This window comes from Ambystoma mexicanum, chromosome 4q (genome assembly GCF_040938575.1).
Source record: "Ambystoma mexicanum isolate Mex_15411 chromosome 4q, UKY_AmexF1_1, whole genome shotgun sequence".
Classification (NCBI taxonomy): Eukaryota; Metazoa; Chordata; class Amphibia; order Caudata; family Ambystomatidae; genus Ambystoma; species Ambystoma mexicanum.
The window spans coordinates 312,312,819-312,331,364 of NC_090928.1; the positions used below are offsets into that span (position 1 = coordinate 312,312,819).

Consider the following 18,546-nt stretch of genomic DNA (forward strand, 5'->3'; position numbering starts at 1 on the left):
AGCCAGGATGACCCACTCCTGCGGCATTTCAGGGGTTTCAACAGCAGATGGAGAAGCTGTTCGCCCGACATACCAGGACCAGAAGCTATTTCCGTGCCATCGACAGTGGTAACCTTCTCAGATTGTTTTTTGACAGAGGGGAAGCCCCATCCTTGTTTCCAGGCCTTGGTCTATGTAGTTACCAACGGCTCCGCTGTCTATGTATGCCTCCACATCATGCATCCGAGACGGTTGTTGGTGACTGATCAAAATAACAGGCAAGCTCTGGATAATGAACTTCTGTCCCTCCGCCAAGGCAGCCAAGATTTGTTAACATATATCGCCACTTTTAACAGACTTGTTGTTGAAACTGGGTGACCTGAGGAGAAAAGAACAACGTCATTCCATCGAGGATTACGGGGGGAATTGAAAGACGTCCTAGCTCAGGTGTTAAACCCGCCAAAAGACTGTGCAGAGTTCATCAACCTACTGGTGCAGCTAGACCACAGGCTGCAAGATCGAAGGACAGATCGAGCCAGAACGGAGAATCGGACTGTGTATGTACGCTCAAAGGAGAACAGTCCACATTCATCAGAAAACACTTCGGAACCCATACAAATTGGGAGGGTACCGAGCCCATTAACGAAGGCCGAAAGAGACAAGAGGAGACAACAGCAATTATGCCTGTACTGCGGGAAATCAGATCACTTCCTCAGAGAATGTCCCGTAAAACCCCCCAAGAGAACAGTTGGAGCTACAGAGAAAGAAGGAGGAGAACAAGAGTCGGAAAACTTCCAGGCCCAGCAAGCGTAGAGGTCCGTTTGTTGAGCGAAGGAAAAGAGCCACAGACCTCACACCTTGCCCTGCCTGTGATTTTGATCAGTCACCAGCAACCATCTCGGATGCATGATGTGGAGGCATACATAGACAGCGGAGCCGTTGGTAACTACATAGACCAAGGCCTGGAAACAAGGATGGCGCTTCCCCTCTGTCAAAAAACAATCTGAGAAGGTTACCACTGTCAATGGCACGGAAATAGCTTCTGGTCCTGTAACTCAACGCACAACAGAATTGACCCTTCTGTGCCAAGCCAGACATCGGGAAGCCATTGCCTTCGACCTTATCAAGGACCCTCTGTTCCGGGTGATTCTAGGGATGCCGTGGTTAGTGGCTCACAATCCTAACATCGACTGGCGAGCCAAGAAATGTGCCTTCTCCAATGAGTGTGCTCATGCGTGCTACCAAGTGAAAATGCCATTGTCTGACCAAGAGACACCTGTTCAAGATAAAGAGGCGTTGGTACTAAGTGTAACAAGTACACTACCAAGCGAATACCACAATTTCCAAGATGTTTTCCAAAAAGAACAGGCTAATACCTTACCCCCTCACAAACCATATGACTGTCAAATCGGCCTCGTACCTGGTGCACAAATTCCATGTAGTCGAATTTATGCACTCACCGAATCTGAAAATCTCCACTTGTAATCATATCTGGACCAATACCTGGCAAACGGTTTTATCCGCCCGTCCAAATCCCCGGCAGCCTCGCCCCTATTCTTCGCACCCAAGAAGGAGGGGGACTTCAGAACGTACATCGACTACCGCGCACTAAACCAGGTAACAGTTAACCGTTATCCTCTACCCCTTATCCCAGAACTGCTGGACCAAGTCAAGGAAGCCCAAATTTACACCAAATTGGACCTCTGGGGGGCATACCACCTCGTGCGTGCAAAGAAAGGAGACGAATGGAAGGCCGCCTTTCGTACTAAGTATGGGCTGTACGAATATCAGGTGATGCCCTTTGGGCTTTGCAACGCTCACACCGTGTTCCAGTACTTCATGAACAATGTACTACGGGAATTGATCGACGTATGTGCCCTAGTTTATATCGACGACATCTTGGTGTACTCCTCTTCTAAACAGAACCATGCCAGGCACGTTTGTGACGTCCTTGCAAAACTCCAACAGCACCAGCAATACGCCAACTTGAAAAATGCTCCTTCCATGTCAGCGAAGTCGAGTTCCTTGGTTTTGTCCTCACTCCCAGAGGCGTCCGATGTATATGCATAAAGTAGACACCATCCTTAGCTGGCCATCACCGTCTTCAGTCAAAGGTGTCCAAAGTATGCTCGGCTTTGCAAACTTTTATCGCAGATTCATGCCGGGTTTCTCCCAGATTGTGCACCCGTTCACTTCTTTATTACGAAAAAACAACAAACTGTTCCAATGGACAGAAGAGGCGGAGAAGGCCTTCCAGGAACTCAAGAATAGATTTACCTCAGCCCCGGTGCTACGACACCTCCGCCCAGATCTCCCCTATGTAGTAGAAACAGATGCCTCCAGCATGGAAATGGGGGCTGATCTTTCCCAAAGGGATCCCGAAATAGGCCAGTTACATCCTGTGGCCTTTTGGTTGCGAAAATTGACTACACCTGAACTTAACTATGCAATAACAGACAAGGAACTCCTAGCAATCAAGGCAGCCTTTAAGACTTGGCAGCATTACCTCCTAGGCGCCAGACATACCATCACAGTAATCACTGACCATCGCAACTTACAATACCTCAGGACGGCAAAAGCTCAATCATCCCGTCAACTCTGATGGGCTTTATTCTTCACAGAATATGATTACATAATCACGTACCGACCTGGAGACCAGAACGGAAAAGCCAACGCCCTATCCCGCAAGGGTATTGATGAGAACGCATATTCAACCCCAGGCCCGGTGGCCATTATTCCAGTTGACAAACTACTAGGACTTACAACAACGTTATCTCTGGACGAACTCCAAAAGGAAATTCGGCTCCTAATGAACACGGAGGCTCTACAAGACTGGACCACTCAAGGTGAACATTACACAACAAAGAACCAACTCCCGTATTTCAGAGGGCGTTTATATCTACCGAATAAGGCACTACAAGAACAAGTCATTTCTGGTTATCAAGACCCCCTGATAGAAGGACATCCAGGAATTGCCAAGACCCTAGCCAAGGTGAAAAGAAATTATTGGTGGCCGACTTGGCGAAAGGACATTATGCAGTTTATTCTGTCATGTGGCATTTGTGCACAGAATAAATCCCAGAAACAAAGACCTGCGGGCCTTCTTCAACCCCTGGAAATTCCACCTGCACCATCGCACACTCTCTCCCTCGATTTCATCACAGATATGCCTCCCGGTCAAGGGTTTAACACTATACTAGTGGTTGTTGACCTATTCTCTAAAATGGCCCATTTCATTCTTCTTAAGGGTCTACCAAACGCATCCAGTCTGACAAAGGTGTTTTTAGAGCAAATCATACGATTACATGGTTTCCCCTCCGTCCTGATTTCTGACCAAGGGAGTCAGTTTGTGTCTAACTTCTGGAGGAAGAGTTGTGCAATTGCCCAAATCGATATTAGTTTGCCAACTAGTCACCATCCGCAAACTGATGGCCAAACAGAGCGGACAAATCAGACACTAGAGCAATACCTAGAGTGCATGTTACATCAAGTGGAAGAAAGCTGGAAGGATGTGCTGTGGATAGCCGAATATGCCTACAACAACTCGCTTCACACCAGTACCGTACAGAGTCCATTCTATATCATATATGGAAGGCACCCATGTACTTCCGAATTAGATACCCCCATGGCCTTGGAAATGCCCACGGTGAAGACTTTACATACGACCATCACTCAAGCCTTCAAAAAGGCAGCAGAACATTTGATCCAAGCCAAAGAAAGACATAAAAGATTCTCTGATCAACACTGAAGAAAAGCCCCCAATTACCAAGTCGGAGATGAAGTCTGGTTGGCGTCTCGGCACGTGCCCATAAGAGGAACGCAAACATTTCGTACCAGATATCTAAGGCCCTATACCATCAAGGCTATTATAAATCCTGTGGCAGTAAAACTAGCTTTACCACCAAATATGCAGATCCATCCCGTATTCCATGTGTCACTCTTAAAACCTGTTCAGCCTGGAACTCGGGTCAAAACACCACCAAATCCGGTACTAGTTAACAGAGAACCCGAATTTGAAGTCAAGGACATCCTAGATTCTAAACTCACCAGGTCCAAGTTATATTACTTAGTGGACTGGAAGGGATACGGCCCTCAGGACAGGATATGGGAGCCTAGCGAGCACGTCCATGCGCCATGCCTGGTAGACAATTTCATCAGAACCATCCGACCAAGCCAGGGCCGGACGGAGGAAATACCTTGAGAGGGGCCTTAGGGGGGAGTGCTGTCACGATCCATGCCCCTGACCCCCTCAGGTATAACAGCCCCCTGGCAGCAGTGGGGCTAAGGCCCTTCACACTGGCCCCAAGGGCCTTAAAACTCCATCAGAAACATACATGGAGTCAGTCCTGGCTTTGGCGCCAGGCTCATTATCAGGAATAAAGCAGTGCCAGTTTTGGACCTTGATCCAACATGGAGGCCTATTACACAGCTCAGTTCTTTAGAACCAAGCCATGAGGTCTAGTGTTTTGGGTGTGGCTGGGCCTGGAACTACTTTACCTGGGCTATTCAAACCACACCCAAACAGCACTCCTGCAGCGTAACGCTCACCGTGTACAGCTCCTGCTCATCTGCTTCTCTGGTGGCCCGATCCTGAAGCCCTAGATCCGGATTCCATGAATAACCTGGAAGAACAAGAACAGCATTAGCGAGCAAAAACACTTACCTGTGAAGTAATCGTCTTGAATCCATCCTGCGGTTCACTTACCTCGCCCATCTCCGGAGTTCCCCGCAACCTGCAAAGGTAAAGAAACAAGGACAGCATTAATAATAATTCTTACCTGGGCAAGCAGTGAGTCCTGGCAGCACCCTGCGTTTCTCTTACCTCGCCCATCTCCGGGTTTCACCGCAACCTAAAAGGGAGAAGGTCAGCATTAACAAAGCACTTACCTGGGCAAGCAGCGCTTCGATCGCTCATCACTCCGTAACATCACTGCAACCTGTACAAAGAGAGGCGAACACAGGTTAGCAATTAACACCAATAAACAGCGCAGCGCTCTGCGCATCAATAACTCACTGTGGTCTTCGGCATCGGCGCGGCAACTCCGAGATCGCAACCATCCCTGTGAAAACAAAAAGAGACATTGTTAGGGAACAGCGTAGTGGAGCAAGACGCCGAGAAGACAGAGAAAATGGAGGGAAAGAAAGAGACAGAATAAAGGCGGAAAAGAAATTATAACTCACCTGGAAGACAGCAAGCAGAGTCGAAGTCACAGCCGGTCTGGACCCGACATAAGGGCACACGGACTAGTGAAGCAACTAGGTCCACGGAACGCCCGCACCAACCACGCGCCCCTGCACAGAGACGCAGGACGGAGAGTTCAACGCATAAAAACCTAAGGTGAGAAATAACCCCAAGGGAGGGGATTTGGACCAGAGGGAAGTGGGAGTCCATCCATCACAGAACCAATATCTTAACCCTCCATTCTCTTGTTATAGGTGCTACCCAACGTATGGCACATAACCAAGCAGAGAGGGGTCCGGAATAGCGCTGAGACCTCCATCCAGTATTGTGTGGTGCCCCATGGATACCAGGTGAGCGTAACAGGATGGAGGTTGTATTTACATGACATGTACCCCAGAGGAATATGCCCAGTCTGGAGCAAGTTTACGAGATGTTTGCAGAGAATGGGTTCCAAAGGACAGGCCACCACCATACCTGGAAGCTGAAAGGATGGAAAGGGTTCAGAGGAGGGAGGAAAATCTATATTGGAACTTAGTTGCCAATGATACTGCGGGGGAGTTAATTCATTTGGGATTAACAATATGGGGGAATATTGGGAAGGAGAGCGGCTCTTCTCACCCCCCCCAGGCGATACCAAATGATAAATAAACAGTAAGAGAGCACATCCAGGGGCAGCAAATAGATGAGGGTGCGCAATCAGCTTAGAGCATGCATTATAAGCTATATGGTCGATGCAGGTGTGAACAACATCTTGACCAATAGCAGCCATCTTAGAATTTAGGCCCAGGCGCTTAGAACAGCATTATGTGTGTTAGTATTAGATCCCTTGCATGAGCGCAGACACCACCCCCACCCTGTCCAGGTTTCAGAGATCCATGAAATACTCTATTGTCTAAGAAGTTACAGGCCCTTGCGCCATGGGAATGAATGCGCCCTGCAAGGTCATGACATGGGAGCAGAACTACTCTTGGCAGTACCATCCCACAGAATAGATAGCAAGGCCCTCCTGCCCTCAAAAATTCAAAAATGAGAAATAAAGCTTTGTAGTGCTTTCATCCCAAGACCCCTAAATGCCTCAGCACCATCGAAACCCAGACCACAAAACTTTTTACACCACTCGATTGATCACTAAGATCAGAATGCAAGGCTTTCGCGCCTTCTGAAATGGGCCACATGATTGATTTGTGACCAGCCCAGTAACGCTCAAGTGGACGAAGATGGACAGAAGACGACGGACCAATGGCCTGGCATCCCATATGGAGCAGGCTCTACATGTATAGGACTCCTCCAATCCGTATTGTAGAATTATACTAGATGCAATTACGTCATCAGTGACTTTGTGCTTATAACGTGCTGCACATGCCTACGTAGGGCAGAACGTTCGGTGGCAGCAGAGTTCTTTGCTGATGCACTTGTAAAAATAAATACTAGTTATCCTTTACAGCGGCGCCTTGGGCATTTTTCCCCAGCAGGTTGTATTTTTTCTGGTGTGTGCATGCAGGGGCATGCCTTCACCAGTATATGTCATAATATTGTAAGAGACAGCATACTTTATTGTTATTTGATGTTAATGGCCCACCAGCAGCAGCCTTTCTTTCGCTCAGGATTGCAAAGGATCAGGGACATTACAGCAAAGACCATCAGCCAAACAGGTATTTAACACGATTAGCTCTGCAGGCCATGATCCGGAGTGCTAATAGAGCATTTTTTTTAAATCAGGTTTGCTGTAATGTTAAGTATTTCAATCAGGTAATACACTCTGCTGCCGGCCTAGTGTACAGCGCAATGGAAAAACATATTTAAGATATAGATTCAATTATTTGAAAGATGTACCAGTCGTATCACACCCCTTATTGAAGAATACCCCGGGTCACGCTGGACCAGAAATCAGGCTGGTTTGTAAAAGGTATTATTTATTTACTTAGGTAAGATCAAAACACAATATATATATAGATATTAATAGATAAACAACAATCACCAATGGGGTGACAGAAGACAGAATGATGTCTTTAATACACTGGGACTAAGTTATGAGCAAGCAAATGCAGCACATAAAATAATACTTTTGTGTAGGTTCAGATCAGATAGCGCTGAGGTTAACAGTTCCCCCTGCAACACTTCTCAACCCCCCCCCGCCCAATAGCCAATGTAAAGAGATAGGAGGAGAGAGCAGGTATTCAGGAATGTACAGATCAAACAATGTCTCACTTCCGCCTTCCCCCTTTACACAGAAAGAGAAAAACGAAGTGGGCTTTTCAACTGTCAGTATGACTTTTAATTGCATAAAAGAATGTGTCAATGGCAGGAAACATGGTGGCTCAGGGAAACGGTGCAGGGGGCAATAATGGAGGGCAGACTTATACATGTATAATAATCCTGCGTTCCCAGCTTCCCGATTGGCTGGCACCACTCCCCACTGTGCTAACAGGGGAGTTGTGACTAACATTATTGAAGTATGGGTGGTGGTGGGCAGGCGCAAAATGGCCGAGATAGCAGCAGGCCTATGGCCAAACCAAAAATGCTGGTATGTGGAGCTATTTTTTGTGTCAAAATGGGTAACTTTTTTGGCCTCTATGTGCCAGTTTGATGAGTTATTTCACTATGCGGATGATGTGGACCGGAGTAAATATTCTTATGTACAATTTGCATTTCAATTTTGACCAGTGTTGCGGAGTAAATAGTCCTAAAAATGTAAAATGTGCAATTCAATTTATATTTTAAAAAAATCCCCCCTTGGGTGTCACAAAAGGAATGAAAAGCCATGTGCAACTGTGGGACACTTTTTCATTGGTGGCCGAAACAATTTTGTCCCAGTGCGACCTTGGTGGTGGGGCAAAAAGCTCAAATTAATGTGGACTAAAGCTGGCCAGTATCATAAAAGGACTGATAAATCTCAGGATCCAAAAGTCTCCAGGCATGCAAAGCCGACACATACTTGCCAACCCTACCGATTTAGGCGGTAGGATACCGCTTTTTAAGCAGTCCTACCGCCTACCGATTTTTTTTGTAAAAAAAAAAAAAACTTTTTTTTTACATTTTTTTTTTGCCCACGCCAGCTCGGGTGAGTCTTTCAAGGGCTCCCCCGAGCTGGCGTACCAGGAGAATGCGAGGCATGCAGGCTTTTAATGTCAAAGGCACCCACAGCGGTGGGCTAAAGCGCCCCTCCACCACGGGTGCCTTTGGCAAAAGGGGCCATTATCCCCCCACCACGCCAGCTCGGGGGAGTCTTTCAAGGACTTCCCCGAGCTGGCGTAGCGGGAGAAGGCATGGCATGCAGGCTGTTAATGTCAAAGGCACCCACGGCGGTGGGCTAAAATCGCCCCTCCGCCACGGGTGCCATTGGCAAAAGGCGCCATTAGCCCCCCACCACGCCAACTCGGGGGGAGTCTTTCAAGGACTTCCCCGAGCTGGCGTAGCGGGAGAAGGCGTGGCATGCAGGCTGTTAATGTCAAAGGCACCCACGGCGGTGGGCTAAAAGCGCCCCTCCACTGCGGGTGCCTTTGGTAAAAGGCGCCATTAGTCCCGCACCACGCCAACTCGGGGGAGTCTTTCAAGGACTTCCCAGAGCTGACGTAGCGGGAGAAGGCACGGCATGCAGGCTGTTAATGTCAAAGGCACCCACAGCGGTGGGCTAAAAGCGCCCCTCCGCCGCGGGTGCCTTTGGAAAAAGGCGCCATTAGCCCCCCACCACGCCAACTCAGGGGAGTCTTTCAAGGACTTCCCCGAGCTGGCGTAGCGGGAGAAGGCGCAGCATGCAGGCCTTTGATGTAAAAGGCACCCACGGCGGTGGGCTAAGGGCGCCCCTCCGCCGCGAGTGCCTTTCATAAAAGGCGCTATTAGCCCCCCACCATGTCAACTCCGGCGAGTCTTTCAAGGGCTCCCCCGAGCTGACGTGATGGCAGAAGGCGTGGCAGACGGGCTCATTCAATGACAATGGGCTGCTGACACGCCCTATTCCTATCATTACCTCCTCGCCTGACTATTTTTGAAACTAAGATTCCTACAGATTTTTGGTCACAGAATGTTGGCATGTATATGCGACAGTTCATGTCAGGTGAAGCACACCTGGTTCCATGTTTGTTTCCATTGAGACTTGTGAGGCTGTCTTAGCAATGTAAAAAACAAACAACTCGAATGCACTGAATAAAACCATGAAGGCCTTAGTTACGCATGTGTACTACCAAAAACATGCAATTGGTTGAGAGCAGTACATAAAGTGGGATAAGAAAAAGGGTGGAAACAGTCACAAAGCAATAAATGGGGGCGGGACTAAGAAGGTTTGGGTGAGCAAAGAATCCAAATAGCTAAATAATAGTTAACGCGCATAGTTCTCAACCTTCAGTGTCGTCAGTGCGGGTGAGAGTCCATTGAAATGTGTAGGGGCGTGGAGAGTAATTAACGGGCGAGTCAGCTGATTACTCGGGGGCGACACCCGCCAAACGCGTCAGTTGAGCGCTATGCGTGACGTCTCGCGTATGTAAACTGAGGGTACAGACGCAGGCCGAATTTTCTAAACGGTTCGAAATTACTTTAACAAGGGTGTTTTAAATATAATTAATCACCGGTAAAAGATGTAATATAAAAAATGATAAACTACGCCTAAGATGCCTATGGGTTATGAGGGCTGTACAAATGTATAAATTAATAAATACGCACGACAAAGTTTATCAAATGCAGGCTCCAATTCCTGGGTGTTAAAGGACACGCTTTAAAGATATGTTCTCAAACCGGGTCCTGATGTTTACTTCAAAGTTCCTGGGTCAGTGCTCCTCCGCAGCGCTATGCCGTCCCCGATTCCCTTGGCACGCTTCCTTCCGTCTGTGGAGATTCGGTCCTACAACAGCAGCCCGCTGGTGCTGTCCTGCAAGCGTGGCCCGTTCGCCTCGTCTCCGCCTGTCCGGGAGCGCGTCCTGCCGCCGCGACTCGCATGGTGCTCCATCGACTGGGGGGAAGTGCAGATCCTGGAGCCCCTCGGCTCCGGCGGCTTCGGTCACGTCTACAGGGCCACTTACCGCGGCGAGACGGTAGCAGTGAAGAAAGTGAACCGCTGCGTCAAGAACCGGCTAGCCTCCCGCCAGAGTTTCTGGTCTGAGCTGAACGCCGTGCAGCTACCACGCCACCCCAACCTCGTGAAGGTGCTGGCTGCCGGTCCCTGCGGCCCGGGGGACGCCGAGGGCCTGGAGGCGGTCATTATGGAATACGCAGGCAGCAGCACCCTTCACCACGCCATCTACAACTGCCCCGGCAGCGACCTGGGCTTTGCCCGCTGCCTGACCTACTCCCGCGACTTGACCCGCGGCCTTGCTTTTCTGCACGCGCACAACATCGTGCACCTGGACCTCAAACCTGCCAACGTGCTGCTTGCCCGGCGCGGCCCCCACACCTGCTGCAAGATTGGAGACTTCGGCTGCTCGCTGCGACTCCATCTTCTGGATCCCGGGGCCGCCACCGGCCTCACTGGCGGCACCTACACCCACCGTGCCCCCGAGCTCCTGCGCGGCCTGCCAGCTACCCGCAAGGCCGACATCTTCTCCTTTGCAATAACATTGTGGCAGATGGTGAGTCGTAGGGTACCGTACGAGGGCGTCGAACGGCAGTGCGTGATATACGCTGTGGTGGCCTACCAGCTACGGCCAACCTTAAGTGACCCCATCTTTAGCGCCCCCAATTCCCTGGGCGCCTGCTTCAGGGGCACTATTGAGCGTTGTTGGGCAGCACAGCCTGAAGAAAGACCCGGAGCCAAGTGCCTTTTGGAAGAGCTGGACAACATCCAGGACTCTGAGAACCAAGCGCAGGAGCGTTGCAGCACCCCGGATCTGCCCGTTTACTGAAATGACACCTCACTGGAGGTTTGCAAGATCTGCCTGTATCCGAGGCTTTGCCCTGCAGCCTCTGTTAACTTGCCTGGGTCATTCAGAGCTAATGGCTGCACCCATGAATAACTTATTTTATTTATTTTAGTAGCTGTTACTGACACATTTTGGGAACGGGGGTGTTTTTTGTCTGCATTGTTCTGTGTGCTCTATAAGTGTAGAAAAAAAGGATTTGTGTGTTAATAATAAAGAAGACGACAAAACTCTGGTGTTGGTTCCCACATTCAGTTAAGTATTTTTACATTATTTATTCATATTTGTAGAGCCCGCAACAGCCCGGGGGCATCGAGGCGCTTGTTACAGTGAATGATCAGAGCTTAGTTACATATAAAAAACAGATAGGCTTACTTATTGTACATTGTCTGTTTTGCCAACCAAAATACTGCTTTCTATGCACCTAACTACTTTGAACGTTGTTTCAAACTATACCATTGTTTACTTTTTTTCTGCTTTTGCCCCTGTTGTCAGTTAAGTCTTACCCAGCACTTAAGTGGTCCAGCGCAGCACCGTGGCAGTCTACAAAACTGCTCCCGATCCGGGCAACCCTCTGTGGCCCACTAATCAGCAGCACATAGAATTTCTCCTGATGGTGATTGATAATTGCAGGGAAGGGATCGATGTCATGGCAGCTGTGGCAGGAATGCATTCAAGGAAAATAGACAATCGATAAATGTTTATTCGGATACCAGGTCCATAAAGCCTACTCTTTCTTCCTGACTTTTCTGAATATGTCACTTCCGATGTTTCCTCTTTCTCCTACGCTGATCGTTCTACCGACTCCACCCTGCCCCCTTCACTCCCGTCTGTGTCCCCACTCATTGCTTCTGATGCTACCATCCTCTTGACTCGAGCACGCACCACTGCTTCCCCTCTCGACCCCCTCGCATATTATTCCTTTAGTTTATCCCCATTGTGTCCCCTATATTGCCTGTCTTCTCAATATTTAATTCTCTCATGTTTCCTATGCTTTTAATCACAATGTGGTAATTCCTTTGACACCATTGACCCTGGAAACGTTTGCCCCATTTCTCTTCTTCCCTTTCTAAGTAACTTGAGAGTGTGGTCTACCACCAGGTTTCTTCTTATTTGAATGTATATTCCCCCCCCTCTTCAGTCTGGATTTTGACTTTCTTATTCAACTGAGATTGCTCTACCCATGTCTCCAATGCTCTTGTTTCAGCTCGCCATTCTAAAAAACCTTTTATCCTTCTTCTCCTCGTCCTATCTGTGACTTTGTACATTGTGGATCATTCTGTTCTCCCTTCTCCTGGACTCACTGGATCAGTTCTTAATATCATATCTCTCCCTCACACCCCCTTCTCTATGGTTTCCCCCAAGGCTCTGTACCGCTATTACTTTCCTACTAAGCCATTCCTCTTTGTGTTACAATTACTTATTATAATTATGCCAGTTATACCCACATTTTCTTTTCTTTCACTGATCTGTGCTCTATTGTCTCTCTGCCATCCAACTCTGGATATCTACCCATTTTCTTCACCTCAATCCTTCTAAAACCGAAATCCTCTTTCCCAGCTACTGCTCTACCAAACCCCCTTTGTTCCCCCTGCTCTTTCTTTCTTTTCCCTCCCTCGTAACTCCATTTCTCCTCTTTAGCTAGAAATCTTGGGGTTATCTTTGACCCGTCACTATCATTTTAGCTACATATTTCCCACAGTCATTTCTTTCTGTTCTTGCTGTGACTGACTGTTCTCATTGTAGGCCACCGAATTACTTTATATCTTTAATTTTCTCTTATATTGATTGCTCTTATGCTCTTTTTTTTATAGGACTCCCTGCAACCTATCTCACTTCTCTCCATTCCGTCCACAATTATAGTATTCATCTACTGTTCTCACTCTCTCCACACACTTCTATTACCTCTTCTCTGTTGTCAATTTCCCTCTTACCTTTTCCCGTATTCTATTTCATTTTCTCTCTATTTTTTTAGTGTGGATTTAAATTTTAGACTTCTCGGTGGTCTAGCCCACTCTCATCTTTCTATTCTCCTTCACGCACCATACGTTCCTAATTTGCTGTTCCCATACCCTCTTCCCGCACCTCGTCCCTTTCCCCTTTTTAATTTTTAGCTCCTAAATGTTCGAATTCTCACCTTGTGTATTCTGTGCTCACCTTCTCTCTGCTCTCACTAATAATTCATGTCTTATCCTAGCCATTATCACATTATTTATTTGTCACCTTTAGCTGAATTTGTGTATTAGCATTTTACCTAGTTTTTCAGCGTTTGCCAAAGTGCTCTATAAATACAGTTGCACAGAAACAATTAAAAAAGTTTAATCACTTAATGGCATTTTAACTTTAATATCAGTAATGCAATTAACTAGTTATGTTCCTTTAAAAATCAAATTGAGCAGTAGTTAATATTTATAATTTCCTGAAATCTACTGAACCCCAACATTAGAGCGGGGTGATATGTATGAATTCTTATTGTCTACTTGAAAAGGGAATTCAGCAAATGGCGTCAATTCTGTCGTCTGATGTTGATGAAATCCCTATTTGTAACAGTTGTTTTCCTTTTGTTGAATTCCCTTCTTTAAAAGGTGTTCAATAATGCGTTAAAATGTTATCCTCCATTAGTAACTTATGCACAAACGCAGGCCTAAAATCGAGGAATGTTCTTACTTTCAGGACCAGGATTGTCAGCCTGCGTGTTTTATTATGAGAAAAAGAATAGAAAAATTAGTAATTTCTATTTCATTTTGGCAAAATAGGCAATTGTCAGCCACATCACTACTTCAGCATTTGGCAGTTATTTAATTACATTTTAACCTTTTACATCTTAATCTAGTTTAAAAGTAGCTGACCATAGCTGATATCCACACGTAATGTAGGGGATGGCCCATTTATTGGACGGGTTCTCATGCATGCTATGTAGTTATTTAGACCCTCCAGGGATATTGTGGCATGAAATCAAATATTTTGCGGCATAATAAAGCACATTTTGTGGCAAATTTAAAAAAAAATGTTTTATTGACTGTAGGGTGTAAGATTGACAGGTTGCAAGAAAGAGGCAGTGTGCGAGGTTACAAGAGAACCAGGTTGTCATTATTTTCACCTTTTTGTATCAATGTAATAGCGTCCCAGATGTCCTTGGATTGATAGAACAGTGTTCGTTTTGCTCTACTTTTTTTGGGTTGAATGTGCATACACGTGTTATTATTTACATTATTAATAATTATCGGTTGTAATGGTGAACTATTCTCCCTCTATGTTCTACAATATGGCAAGTGCCCACACATCCCACTCACCAACTTCCCTCATACTCATCAATTCTCCATTAGAACTCACTCCCCAAACCTCTCACTCTGCCAGTCATGTGCATACTCCTGTAATCTTTCACACGGCCAAGCCACAACTCCCAGTCCCAGTCATACTCCCAACCATGTGCCTCTCACCTTGCTCTCCCCAGTTCCTCCTGGAGTCTTTGCTCCTTCTCACTCCTGCTGCATTTTGCGCCTTTGTCCCGTTCTATAGCTCTTTCCCCCATACTTGCACCCAATCTGCAGCTTGCAGCCTCTTTCCGGACACCCACTACCTCTGCTTTCTCGCCCACCAATCTCCCTCTAGCCTGCCATTCCCTCTGTTTTCTTTCCCACTGCCCCAACTCTGGCCTACCACCAGTGCTCAAGTCCTGAACTAAAGTGGGGGGGACTCGGACATAAACCACATGCAAGAGACGTCACAGAGTGAAATATTGAAATTTTATTCGATGCGTCTTTCCCAATGGAAGAAAGTGTACTTTGACAAATGCTTATTTGTCAGATATTGTCTAATGGGATTTTCTGGCTAAGTATAAACGGTATGCACCGTTTATATTTAAATAGATGTAACAAAAAATGTTTTTCTAAAGATTTTGTATTAGTTGAATTTCACTTGTGAAAGTGTTCCTAATATCACTGTGCTAAAGCTGAATCTAGAAAATGTGCCTAATAGCGTCACTATGCCAAGGTTTGACCTTACAAGGGGTGCCTAATAGCGTCACTGTGGTATAGTTGAACTTAGAAAGGGTGACTGATATCATCACTGCTAAAGTGTATCCTAGAAAGTGTGCCTAATTAGTGTCGCTGTGCTAAAGTTGAATCTAGAAAGTGCCTAATAGCGTCTCCGTGGTATAGTTACATTTAGAAAGTGTGCCTAATGGTGTCACTGTGCCAAAGTTTAAACTTAGAAAGTGTGCCCAATAGCGTCACTGTGCTAGGCTGGAATCTAGAAAGTGCACCTAATAGCGTCACTGTGCCAAAGTTTAAACTTAGTGTGCCCAATAGGATAAATGTGGTATAGTTGAATCTAGAAAGTGTGCCTAATAGCGTCACTGTGCCAAAAGTTTGAACTTAGAAAGTGTGCCCAATAGCGTAACTGTGGTATAATTGAATTTAGAGAATTTGCCTGATTAGCGTCACTGTGCTAGGATTGAATCTAGAAAGTGTGCCTAATAACATCACTGTGCTAAAGTTTAGTGGATGGAGTGGATATATCTCTGTATATGCTATGTACCTGTATCCCCATGTTATCTGCATCTCATGTTCACCCTATCCATCCTGTCGCTTTATATAGGTATGCCACTATGTACGCACCCTGACCTGCTCTTGTGCTTGGTCGGAGGTGCTTTACTGATAACCACCATATTGCACTACTACGCTTACTCTCTGCTATAACCCATCATTCAACTCGAACACAGCTATGCTATGACTCATTCGGCCTAGCTGTTCTCATACTAACATGACCCTACGAACACCTCATCATCCTAATAAAACACTGCTAGCTGAGCACATACCGGCTAGTTTAAGCGTCTCCACAGACCTAACGCAGCCAAAACTCAGTCTGAGTGTCCACCCTCCCGACTGAACACATCCAACTGACTTCCTCAGCACCACACCTACTGCTAAGAAGCGGCTACCATGCAACAACCACACCAGCTGCACACATATGTGATGCGCCCACGCACCATACTACACTCTCTCTACTGACTTGTACTGCAGTTCCCGAGGGCGTTCAACCTACCAGTGCTTTGAGGTCATACTAATGATGCATAAGGCGCTATATAAATGCCAAGTAACATGACCTGACTGTGGCTCTGGATGGCACTCTCAGAGGGCGAACACTTTAAAGTAATGGTATGTGATACGCCTTGTCAGTCCCTTTCTGGTAGCTTTCAGCCTGCCAGTCAGTTCAACAATAAAAAGCGCTTTCTATTATTTAGGGCTTGCCTAAGATAGAACAATAAGGCCCAGCCCACCACTGAGATTCAGCTGTTAAAATGTAACACAGTGCAGTTATAGCACCGTGCAGGGTGGCATTGATACCAACCAGCATTGCGCAAAATCGGAAGCAACGTTCTCGCTCTTACTCGTGAATAAGCAGGGCAGAAGAATATAAAGTGCATTAAATCCTCGCAGATATTTCCACAACATAGGCAATTTTGTTCCTTGGGGACACCTTTCAATTTTGCAGTAATTGTGTTCAGTGGAATGCCATTAAATCTTGTCCTAGTAATTTGTGTTCTGTCAAATGCTTGATCACTCCAGATTAGATAATCCTGTTGAGATGAGAGCACCAGATGTGTACAGTTGGACTGTTTCATGATCGCAATGCTTTCTCTTCACATGTTCAAGCACAAGTGCTCTCTAAGACAAAGTGCCACAGTGCAGTCTAAAATGTAAGGCTGGTTAAACTGACTTTGTGCATTAAAAGATCTTAACATTTGCCTAATGTATTTGAACCAAGGGATCATATATCCTCTTTCCTTGTTTAACATACTGGTAATTTGGGTGAGGTTGGTTTTTGGATTAGACCAGATACGTAGCCAGTAATGCCCTCTTTCGAGTGCCAACTCCTACTCCAGAAAACCTAATCCTCGCTCTATATGAGCGGCATAGATTGAGGCTGATCTGGGTGAACCTAAACTCTCTTGATGCAATCATGCTAAATGGTTTGTAGGGAAGCCATGTTTGCAAAACCCCAGAGCGCAGTACCATACTTTTCTATTCAATGCAGGACTTCTTTGACAATCAGATTTGGATTTGTTATTCCAAGATGGTTTCAGCTTAGTTGCTAGTGCTCACTTAATTTAGTTTACTTGTTTATTAAATTGTACGTTTCACACAAAGAAAATCCCAGAAACACTTGATTTTTCGTGACTTTTATTTAGTGAAAATAACTTGGTATCATTGGTTATTGCTTAGCGATTTAAAAGGATTCCTTCCAATTACATCGAATTCTACTTGGTGAATCTAATTTCCTTTTGTTTGTCATACAGTATTTTTGTTCAGTGTCCAAATAAAGATGGTTTTTTAATCCTATCGATGGTCCTTAATCGTGTTCGTACAGTTTGATGTCCATTACAGTTCTTTTTGTTTAATTATCTTGCTTAACTGTGATGGCTTGACACATTCCACTCCTATGACCGTGTACACAATGTGTATGGCACCTGTAGCATCCCTTTCATATGCATGGCTGTGCATAATCTTCATGGTATGATGGCAGACATGCTTCATGCTTTGCCACTTCGTCAAGGCGTGTTTTTTTTATTTTTTTTTAAATGAAGATTTTTTCGTAAGAACTAATAGTACAAAATGAAAGAAGTCAAATAGGTGACATCCCCGCTTTTTGTTATTTATTTTATACAGGGCAAGACAAAAAATGTAAAGAGCGGGATATTAGAAAAACCAATAGAAAAGAGCCAATCGGAATTTTCAACAGATTATGGCCCCCAAAGAAAAAGGTGATTCGCTCATGTGTCTTTAATGGGTAATATAAATCCCAGTGCAGATTTTCAATGCGGCTTTTAGAGAATTGTTCTAAAATCAAATTGAATAAGTGTCACTTATTCAAAAAGCCTAGAAAGTGTCCAAGCCTAGAATAGATTAAAGTGTAAAGTGACTCGAGAGGGAGAGAAATGGGGTTATGTGGATTGATAAATAAGCTGTTCTTTAAAGAGTAGTGCCTTCAGGGCTTTCCTAAAGTGTAGGATGGAAGGGGCCAATCTCATCTTTGTTAACTTATTGTTGCATAGACAAGGTGCAGAACAGAAACGTGTTTTTCCTCGGGTTTTGCCTCTTGCACTTCTTTTAATGTGCTTACCTCTGAAGGTGGTGACTTTTTCGGCCAAATTGAGTGGTGTTTTGTTTGCGACTGCTCTGTAGGTGTTACAGCAGTCTTGAACATGAGGTGCGCTGGAAGGGGTGGCTCGTGCAGCTCCTTGAGGATGGAGGAGATTTTGTATTTTCTTAGTCCTGCAATGAGGGGTGCTGTAGCATGCTAGACTACGTTCGGAGGTGCCAAGGTTGCATCTGCCAGTAGGGTGTTGCCAACGACCTGATGGGAGATGACTAGGGCTTGGTCAACTGTTCTGAAACTCGACATAGGGACAAAAGGCTTGATTGTAAGGAGATGTGCAAGTTCGCTAGTCGTCTTGGCGATGTAGGTTTTGAAAATCCTACCTGTAACTTATCTACTTGGTCAAAGGTATTCCTTCTGACTGATGATCCTCTTGTC

The 18,546-nt window shown here is 45.9% G+C and overlaps 1 protein-coding gene across 1 annotated transcript; it reads left to right on the plus strand.

The window, feature by feature from the left end:
- The first annotated feature begins 9,766 nt into the window (after positions 1 to 9,766).
- MOS (MOS proto-oncogene, serine/threonine kinase) lies at positions 9,767 to 11,227 on the plus strand. Its single transcript, XM_069609012.1, has one exon. It carries the CDS (start codon positions 9,943 to 9,945, stop codon positions 10,990 to 10,992), a length of 1,050 nt encoding a protein of 349 aa, XP_069465113.1. The 5' UTR covers positions 9,767 to 9,942; the 3' UTR covers positions 10,993 to 11,227.
- The last annotated feature ends 7,319 nt before the right edge of the window (positions 11,228 to 18,546 follow it).

Bases quoted from the DNA above. Each gene is read 5' to 3' on its own strand.
- MOS (XM_069609012.1), top strand. From the start codon at position 9,943: ATGCCGTCCCCGATTCCCTTGGCACGCTTCCTTCCGTCTGTGGAGATT.